The sequence below is a fragment of the Dromaius novaehollandiae genome, chromosome 1 (genome assembly GCF_036370855.1).
Source record: "Dromaius novaehollandiae isolate bDroNov1 chromosome 1, bDroNov1.hap1, whole genome shotgun sequence".
In the NCBI taxonomy this organism is placed as follows: domain Eukaryota; kingdom Metazoa; phylum Chordata; class Aves; order Casuariiformes; family Dromaiidae; genus Dromaius; species Dromaius novaehollandiae.
The window spans coordinates 88,648,509-88,663,704 of record NC_088098.1 but is presented as its reverse complement, the minus strand read 5'-3'; the positions used below and the strand labels follow the sequence as shown (position 1 = coordinate 88,663,704).

The window sequence follows — 15,196 nt, the reverse complement described above, 5'->3', positions numbered from 1 at the left end:
AGGAATGAAACAGCAATAATCTGTTCTTGAAGACTCCCCAACCTATTTACGTTACACCATATCTCTGTAAAGTTTATGGCATGTTGACCTTAGAGTTATTTTCTCTCCCTATGTATCCACACAGTCAGTCAGCACTTTTGATATTTTAATAAGGGATGCTGCTATTAAACTGGTGTGGCTTCTTAAGGATTCTGTGATACACAGCTCCTCACTCTCAGTAAAAGCAAAGGGACTCTCGCTGTCTTCAGTTTTCCCCTTCGTTTTGGGGTATATTTCTGATCAGGCAGTTCCCTATTTCCTGAAGCTCCTAAAAGCAGAGGCTTGTTTTTTTTGTTAATTCATTGGTCATGGGAAAAAATGTTAATGCTAGCCAAGAGTGCGTCTAGTCACTGAGTGAAGTCAAAGAACTGTAAGTCATTCATAATTATTCTGTGTGCCCTGGCCCAGTGATTTTCAAACAATTTTTCCTCTGGCTGTGTTCATATAAATGTGCTGATTATTAGTATGATTTGTGTCAGCTCTTAACCAGTTGGTTAAGTACTCTTTAGAACCTGTAAATCAGTTCTTTTAAAGGTGGTTGGCAATAGTTTCTTCCCAAGCTGCTTTCCAAGAGCTACATGTGTGGACATTGCTGAAAATGTCTGTTTAACAATACTGGAAAATATCCTATACTTCCTTCATAAAAAGCAGAAGCCTTAAGAAGAATGAGCAGGTGTAGATACAATGCAGTGCAACTGTCAATTATGACAGGAACTGAACTCTACCATTCAAGAATTTAGCTGAACTTTTTTTTTTTAATATAGTAAAGCCATCAAAAAATGGGGATTTGACAAATGTAAACTTATTTGTCAAATCATGTAGAATCTGGCAAATACTTTTGGTTCATGAAAGAAGAAAAATTGGTGAGCAGTTCTGAATGTTCACATGCTTGATTTCATTGTTATCTGTATCAAAATGCTTTTATTAATTGCAAATTTGTTTTATATTCTATTTTCAAATTATTTTAAAATAAGTGTAAAAAAAAAAGGAGATAGTGGGAATCCATTTTAAAAATAGTTACACAGCCAAAATAAATATACCAAGGTTGACCAGAAATTAAATTTTCCTATTTCTCAATAAAGCAAAAAAAAAAAACCAAACAGCTTTGGTTCAACCAAACCTGAACCCCCTTCTCACTTTTTCAGCTCAGTCCCAAAAAGCCTTTATTGCCTCGGCCCTAGGCAGGAGATCCTTCTCTAAATTTCTCTGTTGTTGTGAATTATTGTGTGCTGGCCTAAGACATTTCCTAGGTCCAGCCTTCCTTCTAGCAGTTGTAAGTTTGCATTTGCAAATATACAATAAACATTAGACAACTTATTGTCACCGGGGGGTTGACTTGGACTGTCCTTTCACCATCTTCACAATACTGTCAGATGAATAGCTCATCTTAGCAAATGGCTATGGAAATATTATTGCAACAAGTGCTTTTGGATTGATTTACTGATTCATTGTTCTCTGATCTTGCAGAGTGCTTCGTTAAAAGATGTCACTGGCTTGAACAGTGTTGCTAGAACTCTAATTGGTGCTACATTTCCTGTCAGAGTTTTAAAATTTCTTAATTGACTTTCAAAGCGATTTCAATTCAATTTTATCATAACACCACTTTATCTTTCTCTAGCCATTCTCATCAAAGCATGCTACAGACCTTACCACGAGGAAGAAAAGCCATTGCATTTTGAAATAGCAGCTGCTTAGCAATTAGAAAAGCTGGAATCACAAAATATATCCACTCGTGTTGGAACAGCAAAGAGCTACTACACACCAACCTTTTCACAGAAAAAAAAGTCTCAGTGTTGTTGCACAGTGCTTCCTATCTGTGGAAACCCTAGTGCAAATAAGAATCCAGAAATGCCAACATATCTCCTGTCCTGCGATGCAGAGCTGCTCCGGGCAAGGTTTGGCACCAGAGTGCTGAAAAGCCCATGGCTGCCTGGGTTTCCATGTACACCGGGGTATCCATTGTTGCACTTCCAATGGAGCTGCATTGTTCCCAGATTGACAGATGCTAATCATTTGTCTGTATATCCACTGAGCTTTCACTGTCAGGATTTCAACATACCTTCCCAGCCCATTACTCCAAAGTAAAGGTGTTGTTAAACAAGATGTCAGAACATTCATAGCTAGCACAAAATCATAAAATGCCATCAGCAGGCACTAGCAGGCTCAGTCTGTCCGGGAAACTATTTTGATCTCTGCAACTTGGTCAGTTTTAGAAAACTTAAGCCTCTTACATTGAACTTGATTTTGTATCACCATTGTAAACTACAGGTCTCAATACGTACACTTAGGCTGATTTCAATTGCACTTGAACAGATTTTATTTAAAACATAAACCAGCATAAACGCCGTATGAGCTGGTCTCAGTCTACCTAGCAATGTTCCCAGTGCACTCAGACTGAGTTTAGTGCGCTTTTCAAACTACCGTAAGCTTATCAATGTAGACCATAATGCAGAAAGAAATTAAAACAAAACAAAACAAAACAAAACAAAAACACACTTTGACCCTTGAAGACATAACACTTGCAAGCATTGATTCTTACAAGTCGACTGCTTAAAATGAGAACCCTGGTCTGTAAGAATATAGGTGGCTTGAGTGATCCTGACTGTTGTAAAATAATACAAATGCTCTTTCCTGAATGTAGCACTCTTGGAAGACCTCTTTCAACTTTTCCATCTGAAAAAAGCATCAGTTTTCCTTAAAGACAGATATAGATAAACCAGGACACTTCTGCCTGAGGAGAGACTAGCTGGGCTGATATTTGATATAAGCGCTCAGTCCCTAGTGGGAGGAGGGAGAAGTGATTGATGGTTTGTAAGGAATTACTTGACTTTTGCTTGTAACAGAAGCTTTTTGGATTCTCCCAAAGTTCTTGTCAAAGACAAAAAATGTCTTTTGAAACTGCAGTTTTCCCCTTCCCTGCAGATGGAATAAACTCATATAAAAATGCTGTAGATTAAAAATAAATATAAAAGAATGGAAGACATTGTTTGACATGTTGCCTTTTTTCTGAAACTCTGCTATTCTGTAAGATTTGTCTATGTTACTCCATTACCTGTCGTCTTCATACAGTGTGAGCAATTCACCTCTCTGCAGGAAGAGTTTAACAAACCTAACAGCAGGAGTTCACCAATTCAGTAAGACACATATTACCACAGAGACAAATCCTTCTCACTCCCTGTCTCCTCAGACTCCAAGGTCAAAATTGTATGAACTTGGCCAACGCAAACCCTTTCTGAGCCCCCGCACGGCTCTTCTCGCCCTCATCTGTACAGCTCCATATGCCTCCTGCAATCATGTCGTCTGATGAGGACAAGAGCATTAACTCTGCGGCCAAAATACAGAAGGAGCATAGGCATTATGTGGGTCAGATTTTCATTTTCCCTTCCATCAGATACACCAGGGAGCAATGGATCTGAGCCCCCCTCCTCCCAGTATCCCCTCCTTAGGAGGGAAGCCGATGATCCGACAGGTGGGATGAATTCATGCAGTCTCAGGCACATACACATTCGTTAGGAAGACATTGCATATATAAATTCCAGTCTTAAGCTCTTCTGCCAAAAACCAAGCTAATGCTCTCTGTCTTACATTTAAACGGAGCATATCTCCTCAGCGAGTCTCAAAGACCAACAAAGGATGGTGTCCATCAATTCACTCTACCTCAGAAAAGTGGAGCACAGAAGAGGTGACAGAAAGTCCTCTGCCAGTTCCTGAAATCCTAGTCCCATGCACTACGCACTCAGGCAAAAGCTTAATTAAGAAACTACATCTGAAACCAAATTAAGTCCCTCTCTATTCATGGACCTAATAGGCATTAGTCAAAAATGGGAATTCGTGAACATGAACTTTCACAGAGTATGAAAAAAAAATCATGCTATTATCATTTGCATTTCCTCTACCCTGAAAATTCTAGGTTGCCTTTTCCAAGGTTTGATACCACTACTTTGTTCATGCACCTCCACTGAACGGATTTATATGGAAAATATGGTCCGCGCATGGCTCTTCAATAAAATGAGGTGGCACGTGGCAGTCTATTTTTATCGTTGCCACAATTGCACTTCCTCGAACTTTGGTTACACACACCTCCTTCTTAGGGATTCATCTCTGCCGAGACGACGTCCAGTCCAAAACCTCTGGACACTTTTAGCCAGCTGTCATTTCTCGATGTTGTTTTTGTTGCAGATAGTCTTGGCTTGCCTGCAGTATGTTTGAGAACCAGGTACTCCATACAGGAGTGTAGGCAGCATTAAGATGGCTATTTCGTGCAACCTCCGAGGTTAGATAGAAGAACTTCATGCCATAGCAAAACGGATAGGAGTTTTACTCTTGCCAGCAGTGTAAGGCTTTGTCAAGGTATCAGATCTTAACCTGAGGCTAGTCTTACAGATAAGCAGCTGTAGTAAACACATTGCAAGTCCTAAAATGTGTGCCGTGTTGTTTTCTCTCACTGCAAAGCCTCGCAGTAGTTCATTAACATAGCTTTACACAATGTACGGCACGAAAACCATTTTGTAATGCAATCTCTTTACAGATAGACCAAAACAAAACTCTCAAAGATATTTCCAGAAGCCGATTTGTGCGTTTTTAATATATGCCATAAGAAATACCCACGGGATACATGGTACGAAGACAGTGCTGGCAAAATTCATTTATGAAGCTCCTAATCACTACCTCGTTTCTGTCTTTGTGAGGAACGCGGCTACACAAGAAATCGGATTTTATAGCCATACCATTTTGTTGTCCCTCTGAAGCGCTTGTGTGTAGCCAACCCAGCTACCTAAGAGAGCCACTGTGTTTCAAAGGAGGGGACAAGTCCGCCCAAAACGTCCGTGGCGAACTTGCGCCGAACCAACGAGCGCACTCAGCTCCTTCTCGGCCTGCCGGCCGTGCCTGCCCCGCTGGGGTGGCAGAGGCAAGGACTGGTGAAAGTCAGCACGACAGACGACGGTAAACAGTACATACATCGAGGAAGGCAATGCCCGGCCCCCCTGTGACCTTTCCGCTGCTCGCGTTTAAATTATAAATACCCAGAAGACATCCGAGCCCATTGTTTTGCTGCCCTCTGAGAAAATCAAACCTGTTACGAGGAGGCGCTCTGGCCGCCAGGTTCACGCGTGGCCCCGCTCCCCTCCGCGGTGGCGGCGGCGGCGGCGACGGCGGAAGCCGCTGCGGCCCCGGGACCGGCCGTGTCTCCGCGGGGCCGCACCGGAGCCGCTGTCCGCGCCCCGCCGCCGCCGCCGCCGCCGGTGCCCACGCAGGGCCGCGGCGGCGCGCCGCGAGTGGGCACGGGGTCGGAGGAGGGAGAGACGGGGGAGCCGCCCTTATCGCGAATTGCTTTTCCTAACTTGGTGATCGAAACTCACATGTGATTAAAATCCAGCTCTATCCGCCTTTTAAACGAGTCTCGTAAAACAGCACATTAACTCTGGTGACAAAATTCATTGCAGAGGCATAAATAACTTGGAGATGCCGGAGGTGTTTTTGCAAACCTAAGACATTTGCCCACTCACGTCTCTCCTCCTCTCCCTCCCCAGCACACAACTCCCAGCATTACCCCTGGCCTCTCCCGGGAAGCTGCGCTCTCTCGGGCACTGGGGGACACTCGGAGTCGCTGCAAACCTGGCTAGCCAAGGGTTTGGGCACGGCTCGGAAATCGCAAATACGAGGTGACAGGTTTCGTCAAAACGGCGAAACGTGCATGCGAGGAGCGCTGAGTCCTGCACCCTCTGGGAAGGCTGGCTTTCGTACACAGCCAGTACAAAGCCGTAGCAAACGCGTCCAAAGGGGGTGAAAAGTGCAGACACCGGCATAATTTTTCATGAAGCCGTGAGGCCAAAACCCCGGGGTGTCAAGCAGAGCTGCGGAACAGACACCCGCCTCCGCGGCCTCCCTCCTCCGCGGGCACCGCTCCCAGCGCCGCTCGCCGCTCGCCTCGGCGACAAAGAGAAAAACCGGCGCTGGACGGGGCGAACGGGTCGGAGCCGTGCCGGGGCGAAACCTAAATAGCGCCTTGCACAGAGAAGAGCTGGAAAAAGGAGCACGAGTTCTCGCTGCTCCTTCCCTGCGTTTGCTTCCCTAAGGCGAATGATCCTCGCGAGCTCAAACTGACTGTTTTATTCGAATAATTCGACAAATTGGGCTAGCCCGATTTGCACTGTCATATGCCAAACTAGTAGATATTTTTCCATTCTTCACTGTGATATTTGGGGCATCTCTGCAGTCACACCCGTACCAATAATATCGGCAGCAAAAGAACAGCCCCACGTTATTTTCTATGCTATGCGGGAGCAGCGATTTTGAGTTCTGAACGTTTAGGATATTATAAAACCTCTCTTTTTTATTTTTTGGTATCTCGCTAGAGATTTGAAGAGTTTTAAATACTTTAGGTGTAAAGTTTGTTTTTAATTGCGTCTTGTAAAGATGGAATTTGGTGGCTATTATATAGCTGCTAATCAATTTTCACCCGGCAGCAAAGGTATACTGCGGCGGATTTAGGTTTAATGAAGTGACTGTGCAATTACACTTGCGGACTTTATTTAAAGTCTATCAACGTCCTAAAAATGATTTCTCAAACTGTTCTTGATTTCCTTTGCTTTATGAAAAACATCACATTTGCTTTCTAAGGTTTCCGGCGTTAGCAGCCGTTCTCTCCCGCTTTCTAGTCTGGCGCATGAGGGCTTTTTCCAATTCTTTATTTCGAATTCATGGAAAAATGTGCGAATTAACTTCTAAACCAACGAAAAATATATCCTGTAGTAGCTGGAAATTAATGCCAAACGGTTCTAAAAATGAATACTAATTCGCATATCTGCTGTTATCGGGAAGCGAATTTTTGTGGTTTCGATCACGTATTTATTTTGTACGAGGAACACTCTGAGATCGTGAGCTAATTTTTGGTGGCTGTTATTTTGATAGCGTCTCTCCTTAATGCCCGTCGCCGCACTGAAAGAGAGCTCCAGGAAGAAGATTTTACCTACGTCTCCTAGGATCCGCATCGGGAAGAGCTGCTGTTGTTACAAGCAAATTGAAATGCGGTTCCTTGAGAGCGGAGCGGGGCGAGGTGGTCTCCGGAGTTCCCGGTCTTTAGCGCCTTTCGAAAACACTTAACAGATTTTTTACAACAGATTTTTTTTTCTTATAGTTCTATCTCTAGTTCTTTCTCTGCTTTTAGTGCTGGGTTTCGGGTTCCCCTTATCGATATCTGGGGGAATCTCTCTCACATACACACACAAATGTTCTATTCCCCAATTTCATCAGGTGGAATAGAGCAAGTGGAGTAAATTACTGCCATTTCTCTCGCGGGGTCCCGAGGAAAAATCGCTTGACCTTTTCCCCCACCCAATATTTAAAAGAAAAATGAGGGAAATTTCCCTGAAATTCCCTTTCTCCGATCATTGCACTTGTTTGCGCAGGGCCGCTGGCTCGGTCCCACTTCAAGGCGCTGGGGAGCGGCGAGGGCAGACGGCGAGACCCGCGGGCGCGGCGCGGCGCTGCGCTGCGCGGGGCGGGACGCAGCGCACTTCCCTCCGCGCCGCTCTCTCTTCGCCTCTCGGAGCCCCCGCGGGTTCGCGGCTGCCTCTGCGGGGCCCTCGTTTTAGGGACAAATAATTTGCCTCGGGGGACAAATAATTACGCCAAGCCACCGGTCCTCTTTTAAATAAAAACCCGAGGCCGGTCTCGTGCTCTCTCTCCCCAGATACCGCGCAGCGACCTACGGGCTGCGGCACTGACGCTGCTCTTAATTCCCCCGGTCCCTGGGGGCGCCAGGCCCGGTGCCGCGGGCGGGACCCTTTGGACCCTCCTGCCGCCCGCTGCCCGTTTCCCTCGGCTGAGAGCCTTTTCCCTGCCAGGAAAAGCGGGGGCAAGGCCGGTGCCAGCCCGCTCGCCCTGCGCGCAGGGAGGACGTCGCTCCCGGCCGCGCTCCCGCGGGCGCTGAGTGGAGCGGCCCCAGCGCAGAGCCCCGCGGACCTGATCCGGCCGCGGCCCGGCCCGGGCGGGCGGAATCAGGTCCCAGAGCGCCGGCCCCGAGCTCCGGCGCTCCCCGGGCCGGGCGCGCAGGAGCGCGGGGTGCGCGGGTGCCGCGGAGCCCGGCCGGACCGCGGAGCCGGAGCCGGAGCCGGAACCGTTCGCCTCGCCCCGCCGCCGCCGCCGCCGCTTTGCGCTGGGGCTGCGCATCGGGACGGCGTCGATTCGGGGAGCCCGCCTCCTCCTCCACCAAAATCTCCGGTCAGGACAGCACGGTTTCCACGGGGCAGACTTGGGGCGGGGGGGCCGTTGGGAGAGCCGTACAAAAGAGGAGAGATCTCTCCGGCAGCGGTGTGAGTGTCGTGCCCCCCTCCTTTACCCTTGCAATGGTCGGGACGCTCCGGGGCAGGGCAGCGCAAGGCGAAACGCGCGTCCCGAGACACCCAGGAAGTACCAGCGCGAACGGCAGGCACAGGGAGAGGGAGGAGAAAGGGAGAAGGAGGAAGGGGGGGGCACGCCGTTCCCTCCCGGGAGGTCATGAAGTTAGGGGGAAAAAAGTTCGGAGTGGGTGGGAGAAAAGTCCCTGTAAGCCGAAAAAAATAATAATAACACAGAAAAATCTCTGCAGAATTTCTCCCACCCAAATGCCGGATGTTTTCCTGGACGCGCGTCTGGGCAGCGCAGAGGAGCGCGGCGCGCCCGCGCAGCCCCGCCAGCCGAGCAGAGGGGCTGAGGCCGGCAGCCCCCGGCCGGGCCAGCGGCGAGCTAAAGGCAGGAAGAGGGATTGGGGGGGTCGGCGTAGAGAAAGGAGTTGCACTAACCGGGGTTGAGGTCCAGGCACTGTGTCGGGTCTTCATTGTCCCCTAGCTGGCCATTGGGGCTGAGGCTTTCCATGGACAAATCCAGCCCCTTGTCCTCCCAGTCTCGCAGTTTCCTCTTTTTATTTGTCCCAATCAAGGCTTCTACTGAAAAAGCGTGCGCTCGGGAGCTGAGGGCCACCGCCGATCTTCGCCTCTCACTCATCTTATCCCCCAGCCCAGACCCTTGGGCAGATGAGCAACCAGTGGCTGGGAGCGCAGAGCTCGGGGACCAGAGGCAGAGCCCCTCTCCTCTTTCTCCCCCCACCCCTCCCCAGCTGCACCCCCAGAAGAACCAGCCCTCAGTCTCCTGCAGGAACTACATGAGGTTGCAGATACTCCGTAGGCAGAGCCGGGAGGGTGTGCACAGCCCAGGTCCCCAGCACTTGCTCAGAGGGGCTGCAGGCTGGATTTCATCTTTTTTTTTTTTTCTTCTCCCCTTTCCTTCTGTCTCTCTCTGATTGATCCAGACTTCTGGGATTTTTTTTTCTCCAAGAGTTAGGCAGGCTGTGTGCGCCTGTCAAGAAAAAAAAAGTAATGAAAAAAAAAATGTCCCCGGCCAATAGGAGGGAGAGATCGGGAGAGACCCAAAAGCTGCAACCCAATGGGGAGGGGAGGGAGACTCGGGCTTCGGGGCTAAGAATTTTGGCCATCTGAGTCCTGGGACACCGGCCGGGAGAATTAACTGTTTGAAGAGCGGGGAGCCATTAGGAAACACATAGCTCTGAATGCAGAGAGGTAACAACTCCGACACTTCTCTCCTCCGCACCCAGATTTCCTAGGGACTCCTGGTAACGAAATCTCTTCCCCCACTTCCCCCCCCCCCAAAAAAAAAGAAAAAGTATTCGAAAAAGGTCTTTAAAGCCGGGGGGTGCAGGATGAGGGGGTGTTTGGAAAATGTCATTCATGTCATGTATTACTTGTGTTTGCCAGTGGAATCGGTGTTTGGCCCTATAACAGTCCCGTCTCGGTGGTTTTGAAGTTTCACTTCAAAATGATGCGTGTCTGAAGCGGCGTGTCCGGGCAGGCGGCGTGGGCACGAAGCCGGTGCCGAAGCGGGGCGCGCTGCAGCGGGGGCAGCTGCATTCAGACATCCTCTGGCACCGGGAGTGCCTTGTCTTTGGAAAGGGGATTTTTTTTTTTTTTTTGTACCGTTCCTTTCTGCCACTGTAGCTATACAAAGAGAAAAATCCGCTAGGCACAGATCCCGGCCAGCTGTCTGGATGGTATTCAGCGTTTCATTTCTGCTCGTCTCTTCACTCTGCCTTTCAGGCTGAGGTGGGATCGTAGCTGCTCACGCACTCCTAGGTCCTGCGTGGCGCAGGGGGCGTGTAGTGAAAAGAAGCAAGGGCTACGTTTGCGGCGGTTAAGCACCGTGTGTTTTCACTAGCTGTTCGGACCTCGGAAAAATATATGTGAAGTCAAGCGAAACACTGCCTAGGGAAAATATAACAAGCCGCCAGGAGTTAATTCGATCCCCAGGATCGAATGCAGGTTCAGAATAAATAATAAATAACTAAATAATAAAGGATGGAGTGAATGGGGCTCAAGCCAAAATGAAAAAGTGGGCGAGAAGACACATCAAATTTCGGAATAGGCTATTTCTGGTTGTTGGTTCTCATAGGCTCCCGAAAGGCTCGGCGTTGCTTTGAGCAGCGCCGGAGGAGAGCAGGGAGCTCGGGCGAGCCATTTCCATGGGGCTGGACACAGGCGAAAGGAGCAGATGGGGGGCAGCTCTTCAAGCTACCAGAGTCACCCCGTGATGTCCACATTTTTGTGGCACACCAAGATCCCTTCAGAGCTCCCTCCCCGGCCTGAAGTGCAGCAGTCTGCCGGGGTTCAAACGGCAATAGCGGCAAAGAAAGGGCTCTCGGATGAAAGGAGTGATTTCTTCGGGAAATCTCGGGAAAGCTAAGCGCGGTTATCTAGATTGAGGAGCAGATTTTGTGCATCCCCATCATTCCTCCTCCCCCCTCCTGTCCCCCTCCCCCCCGGCCGATCCTTTCCCCTCCTGTCTTGCACATCGCCTTTGACAGGTCCCTTGGAGAGGGCTCAGCGCCGGGCACACCAGCGCTCCGACAGGGGGGTACTGCCCCCTTGCACTGCCCCGCTCTCATTTCGCCCCGCTCCGAAGGAAGCCTGTTCCCTAGCTCCAAGGAGAGCAATGCAGGGTGAAGAGGCCAGCGAAAGAGTAAGACGCTTTGAGGAGGAAGCTCGGGTTTTAAAACCGGCATCGGGACTGCCTGGAGAGTGGGGACCCGCAGAGGGCACATGCGTTTCGAGACGATGCCTCGGCTGTGTTCCCCACGGCCAAGAAAGGCCCCCCAAATAAAAATCCGTTTCCTTTTTTCCGAAAGCCTCAGAAAGGTTCGTCTGGGAAACAGACACCGAGGAAGGCTGGAGGGAGATTTTAGAAAGAGAGCCCAAGAAAACACAGGATTATTTATAGCGTTTTAGCGAGAGGGAATGGTGTTGGAAAGGCAGGGAGATTTAAACGAAATTTGGGGGCTGATGTAACGGCTCACGAATACATTTTCCCGGTAAAAATATGGTTTTACGGGCTGACGGTTAGAAGCAGTCGCGACCCCTTTCCGTCCCCTTACCTATGGGCTCTCCACGCTGCTGCTCGTGGTCTTTGAGCTTTGTCGGACCACCCCGTGCCCAGCTCTGGCAGAGGCACCTCCTCGGAATAGCGAGCAGAAAGAAGCACAACAGTGTTTTCATGTCCGACCGGCCCCTACTTGGCAGACTCCCAGGATCGGACCCTTTTACAGGGACCGGCGAGCAGCTCCCCACGGTGCCGCCGGCGGTGGCCGGGACACAGGCGACACACGGCCGCCGGCGGCCGCGCCTCTCCTTCCCTGTCGCTCCGCCAGTGCCCGAGAGATTTTGCCCAGAGCGGGACCCCCTGCCCCCTTTCGCGGCGAGTTCAAGGGATAAACACAAGGGAAGGGCTACTTTTCAGTAAAAGCGGAGGAAAAGGCAACCTGTGCACCGCCCTGGCCCTCCCCGAGCCGTGCACCCGAGGCGGGAGACGTGCCGGGGGAGAGAGGACGGGGTGTTTGCGGGAGAAAGATCTCTGCCCCTGCATTAAGGGGACTCGTCCGGCGAAACCCGCGCTCCTCGAACCGGGAAATGAGATTTCGATTCCTTCTTTGCACCTCAGAGGCCAAGCCCGCTGGCAAAACGCATCCCCGCTGCACCAGCATAGGGGCACCTGGCCCAGCGAAGCTCTTCTCAGCGGCCTTACAAGAGCCCAGTTGAGGACCAGGTTCGCACTCCCCGCGGCAAGCGGTGTAAATCTGGAGTCGGCCTGGCGTTAGTCTGAATTTAGACACGACGCTCAGATCCGACTCTGACCCTTGGCCGCTGGAGAAGAATGTAGCCCTTTGCCTGGTCTTTATTCCAGACCCTGGCTCGCAGGGGTAGCCCCCATTAAATCCAGGAAACTGCTCCCTGGAATAAAGTGGCAGGAGCAAGGGTCGCAGGGCCAGGCCCTGGGGTTTATAAAGAAGTCATTCAGTGCTGCTTTCCAGTTGTCGCCGAGCGAGCCCGAAAATATTTGTTTATGTATGGAAATATTTGGAAACAGAGAAATAAGGGGAGCCGGCAGCGGGGTGGGAGTGCTGTCCAGATGTTCTACTCGCCGAGGCTGAGCGGAGCCGGTTTCAAACAGTACTGCACAACAAGGAAAACGTTATCGAAAGTCCTTTAGCCAGATCTAGTCCGGGGATTTTTTTTTAACATTAGTAATTGAAAACAATGTTAAAACTAGTCAGCGGGTGTGGGCTGAAGACTGTCTGATAATGTGAGCGAATGATTTACTGGACTTTAATGCAACGTCGATTGTCTTTTAAAACGGATCGGAGGATTTCGAGCCTGGCGCTATCGTAAGAGGCGAGTTTAAGGCGGACACAGCCGCCGCTTGGAAACTCGAGCGAGGTGATGTTCCCGGGCTGCGCGGGGTCGTTTATTGTGACAGCGAAGAAAAAATACGCCTGCCATTTATTTTTATGGTCTGCACAAACGGTATTGTTGCATATCATTAACTAATTCATAATTATACCCCTATTATGCCGCCGATTCCTTCCCCCCTTCCGTTTCCCCGGTTTTCTCAGGCTTTGAGAATTGAACCACCGCAAAATATTTACAGTCTCAAGTGTTTTTAAATGGGCTTTGTTTGTGTTTTACAGAATAAAAATCTCTATTAGTGTTTAAACAAACACCATGCCAGTCTCTTAAGCCTTCCAGATGTTTGCAATAAAATGTCAGGTTTTGCCTTTGGGACTCGAAATAAAATTTAACTACCTTCACCCTGTAATTATTCTCTTAGCTCTCCCTTCATAAATTTATCTGCTTTCTATCAGGAGAGAAAAAAAATCCGATTATACACTTGGACTATAAAAAACAGCCACTGCTTTCCCTCCATTTTACCAGGACTTCACCTTCGCTTGTTTGGGCAGTACAGACCCATCGCGCGCATATTATTTTTTGCTCTTCGGTTTTCAGTGCGGCAGAACGAGAACGGGCAGATTTCCTCGTCTTAAGGCAAAAATATTCCCCGTGTCCCCAGGCCCTGCCCCCCCCCCCCCCACACACACACATCCCGGGCCACAGTGCTCGGGGGGGGGGGCGGGGGGGGAGGACGCGACTTGGAAACTAAAGTTGTCCTTGAACTTCCTCCAGCTCCAGGCGTCACTTCTTCGCAGGCACTAATCAGACCTGACTGCATTTCAGAGCCTCCCCGTGGAGCTGCTTGGAAATAGGCAATTACGATGAATAATTCAAACAAAGCAGGTTCCCCTCACAAACAAAGACGAGAGCCCCAGCTAGAGAGCCCTCTGCCTTCTTAGATACTAACTCAGAACAACAACAGCAAGATTAAAAGCTATGTGTTTTGCATTTTCCGCGTTAAAATTCAGAAAAGCCCGGAGCAGCCGGCAGTATCTAGATTTCTTCCCTCCTTCCTTCTCGCTTCTTCATGCTGCGGCCCCCTCCGCTTGGCTTTCGCGGCCGCGCCGTTCCTGCAGCCTGCAGCGTTGCTGCTCGGGCAGAAAGCGCGCACGCAGCGGCGCGCGCCGCCCGCTCGCGGCTGGCCGAGCAGCGCAGCCCCCGCCGCAGCCCGCCGCAGCCCCGGGGCGCCCCGGGAGCCATCCCCGGCTGCCGCTGCTCCTGCCTCCTCCTTGCCTTTCCCCGCTTCGGGGGCAGAAGCCTTCCTTCGCAGTTTTGCTACCCGCCTGGTGCCGAGGTCCCTGCTGACAGGTGGATGGGATGGCGAGAGGCAGAGGGGAGCTCTCCCGGGGGTGCGGAGCAGGGTCCCACCGAAGGCTGCTGGGGCTGGGCGCTGCTCTCGGCTTCTCCGAGCGGGAGGGAGGGACGAGGAGAAAGATAAGTCTCTGAAGATCAGCGTGTCCACAGCTAGCCACCCACTGCATTACCCTTCTGACAGTTACATTTGTCCCCCGAGAAAAGCTGGCAAAGCGAGGCTGAGGTGATCACATGCAGGCTGGGTGCTGAGAGCAAGCGGAAGCTGGGCTCTGCGGTCTCGCTGAGCGCTCCTTCGCTGCCCCATCTGCAGTGGGTGGCTTAGGGCTCCCTTTCCGTGCCCCTGCCTCACATTTGCAAGTGTATTCGGGGTTGATGTTGACCGGAGGGAAGAAACTAAAAGACATCTCAAAGCGGTTCCTGGTTTTTTTGGGTGGTGGTGGTGGTGGTGGTTTGTTTTTTTTTTTTTTTTCCCCAGAAATAAACTGTCCTCGCGGGATTTTGGAGGAGACGATCTAGAGGTCTAGAGTGCCTTGAAAAGAGCAGAGGAAAGCGGGCAGCGGGGCTGTTTCTAGACAAGCTCTCGGTCTAGGACAAGAGCGTTAACCGGGGCCAGGGCACGTCAGCTGGTCCCGGGTAGCGAGAGCTTTTCCGCTGGGGCAGCCCCACGGGGAGGCTGTCCATCAAGCGAACAGCATCTCTCAGCGAGCGAGTGGCGGAGGAGCTCTCCCCTGCCGTGCCTGTGGCTCAGCACCACGACTGCTCTGGCTCTGGACCGGGCCGCGGCTGCTCGCTCCTTCGGAGCGCAGCGAAGCCTCTGCCCTCCCCGTGCCTCTTGTCGCCCGAGGCGGCTCGCTATAGCGCGGGCTGGAAGGGCCAGCGGCGGCCCGGCGGGGTGGGGGCGAAAGGCCCGGGCAAGCGGGCCGGGGCGAGGCGCTGGGGCAGCCCAAGCGCTGCCCGGCGGGGAGGGTTTTTCTTCTGAAAGGTCGCTGCTCCCAATCTGAGAGCACGGCTCTGCTTTTGCACCGTGACGGAGGGAAAGAAAAAGGAGCACTTTTCACCCCGATAGCAAA

At 51.0% G+C, this 15,196-nt stretch overlaps 1 protein-coding gene across 3 annotated transcripts in view; it reads right to left on the bottom strand.

Annotated features, from left to right (window-relative positions):
* The window catches only part of TBX15 (T-box transcription factor 15), a 103,984-nt gene extending 94,609 nt beyond the window's left edge, over positions 1–9,375 (bottom strand). The window contains exon 1 of one of the 3 annotated variants that reach the window (XM_026104862.2): positions 8,823–9,375. In XM_026104862.2, the coding sequence (XP_025960647.2) occupies positions 8,823–9,024 (202 nt within the window). In that variant the 5' untranslated portion in view covers positions 9,025–9,375. Of the gene's footprint in view, positions 1–5,113; positions 5,185–7,009; positions 7,113–8,822 lie in introns of those variants that run through there. The other 2 variants (XM_064519472.1, XM_064519476.1) reach the window with 2 other exon arrangements.
* Positions 9,376–15,196: the final 5,821 nt, after the last annotated feature.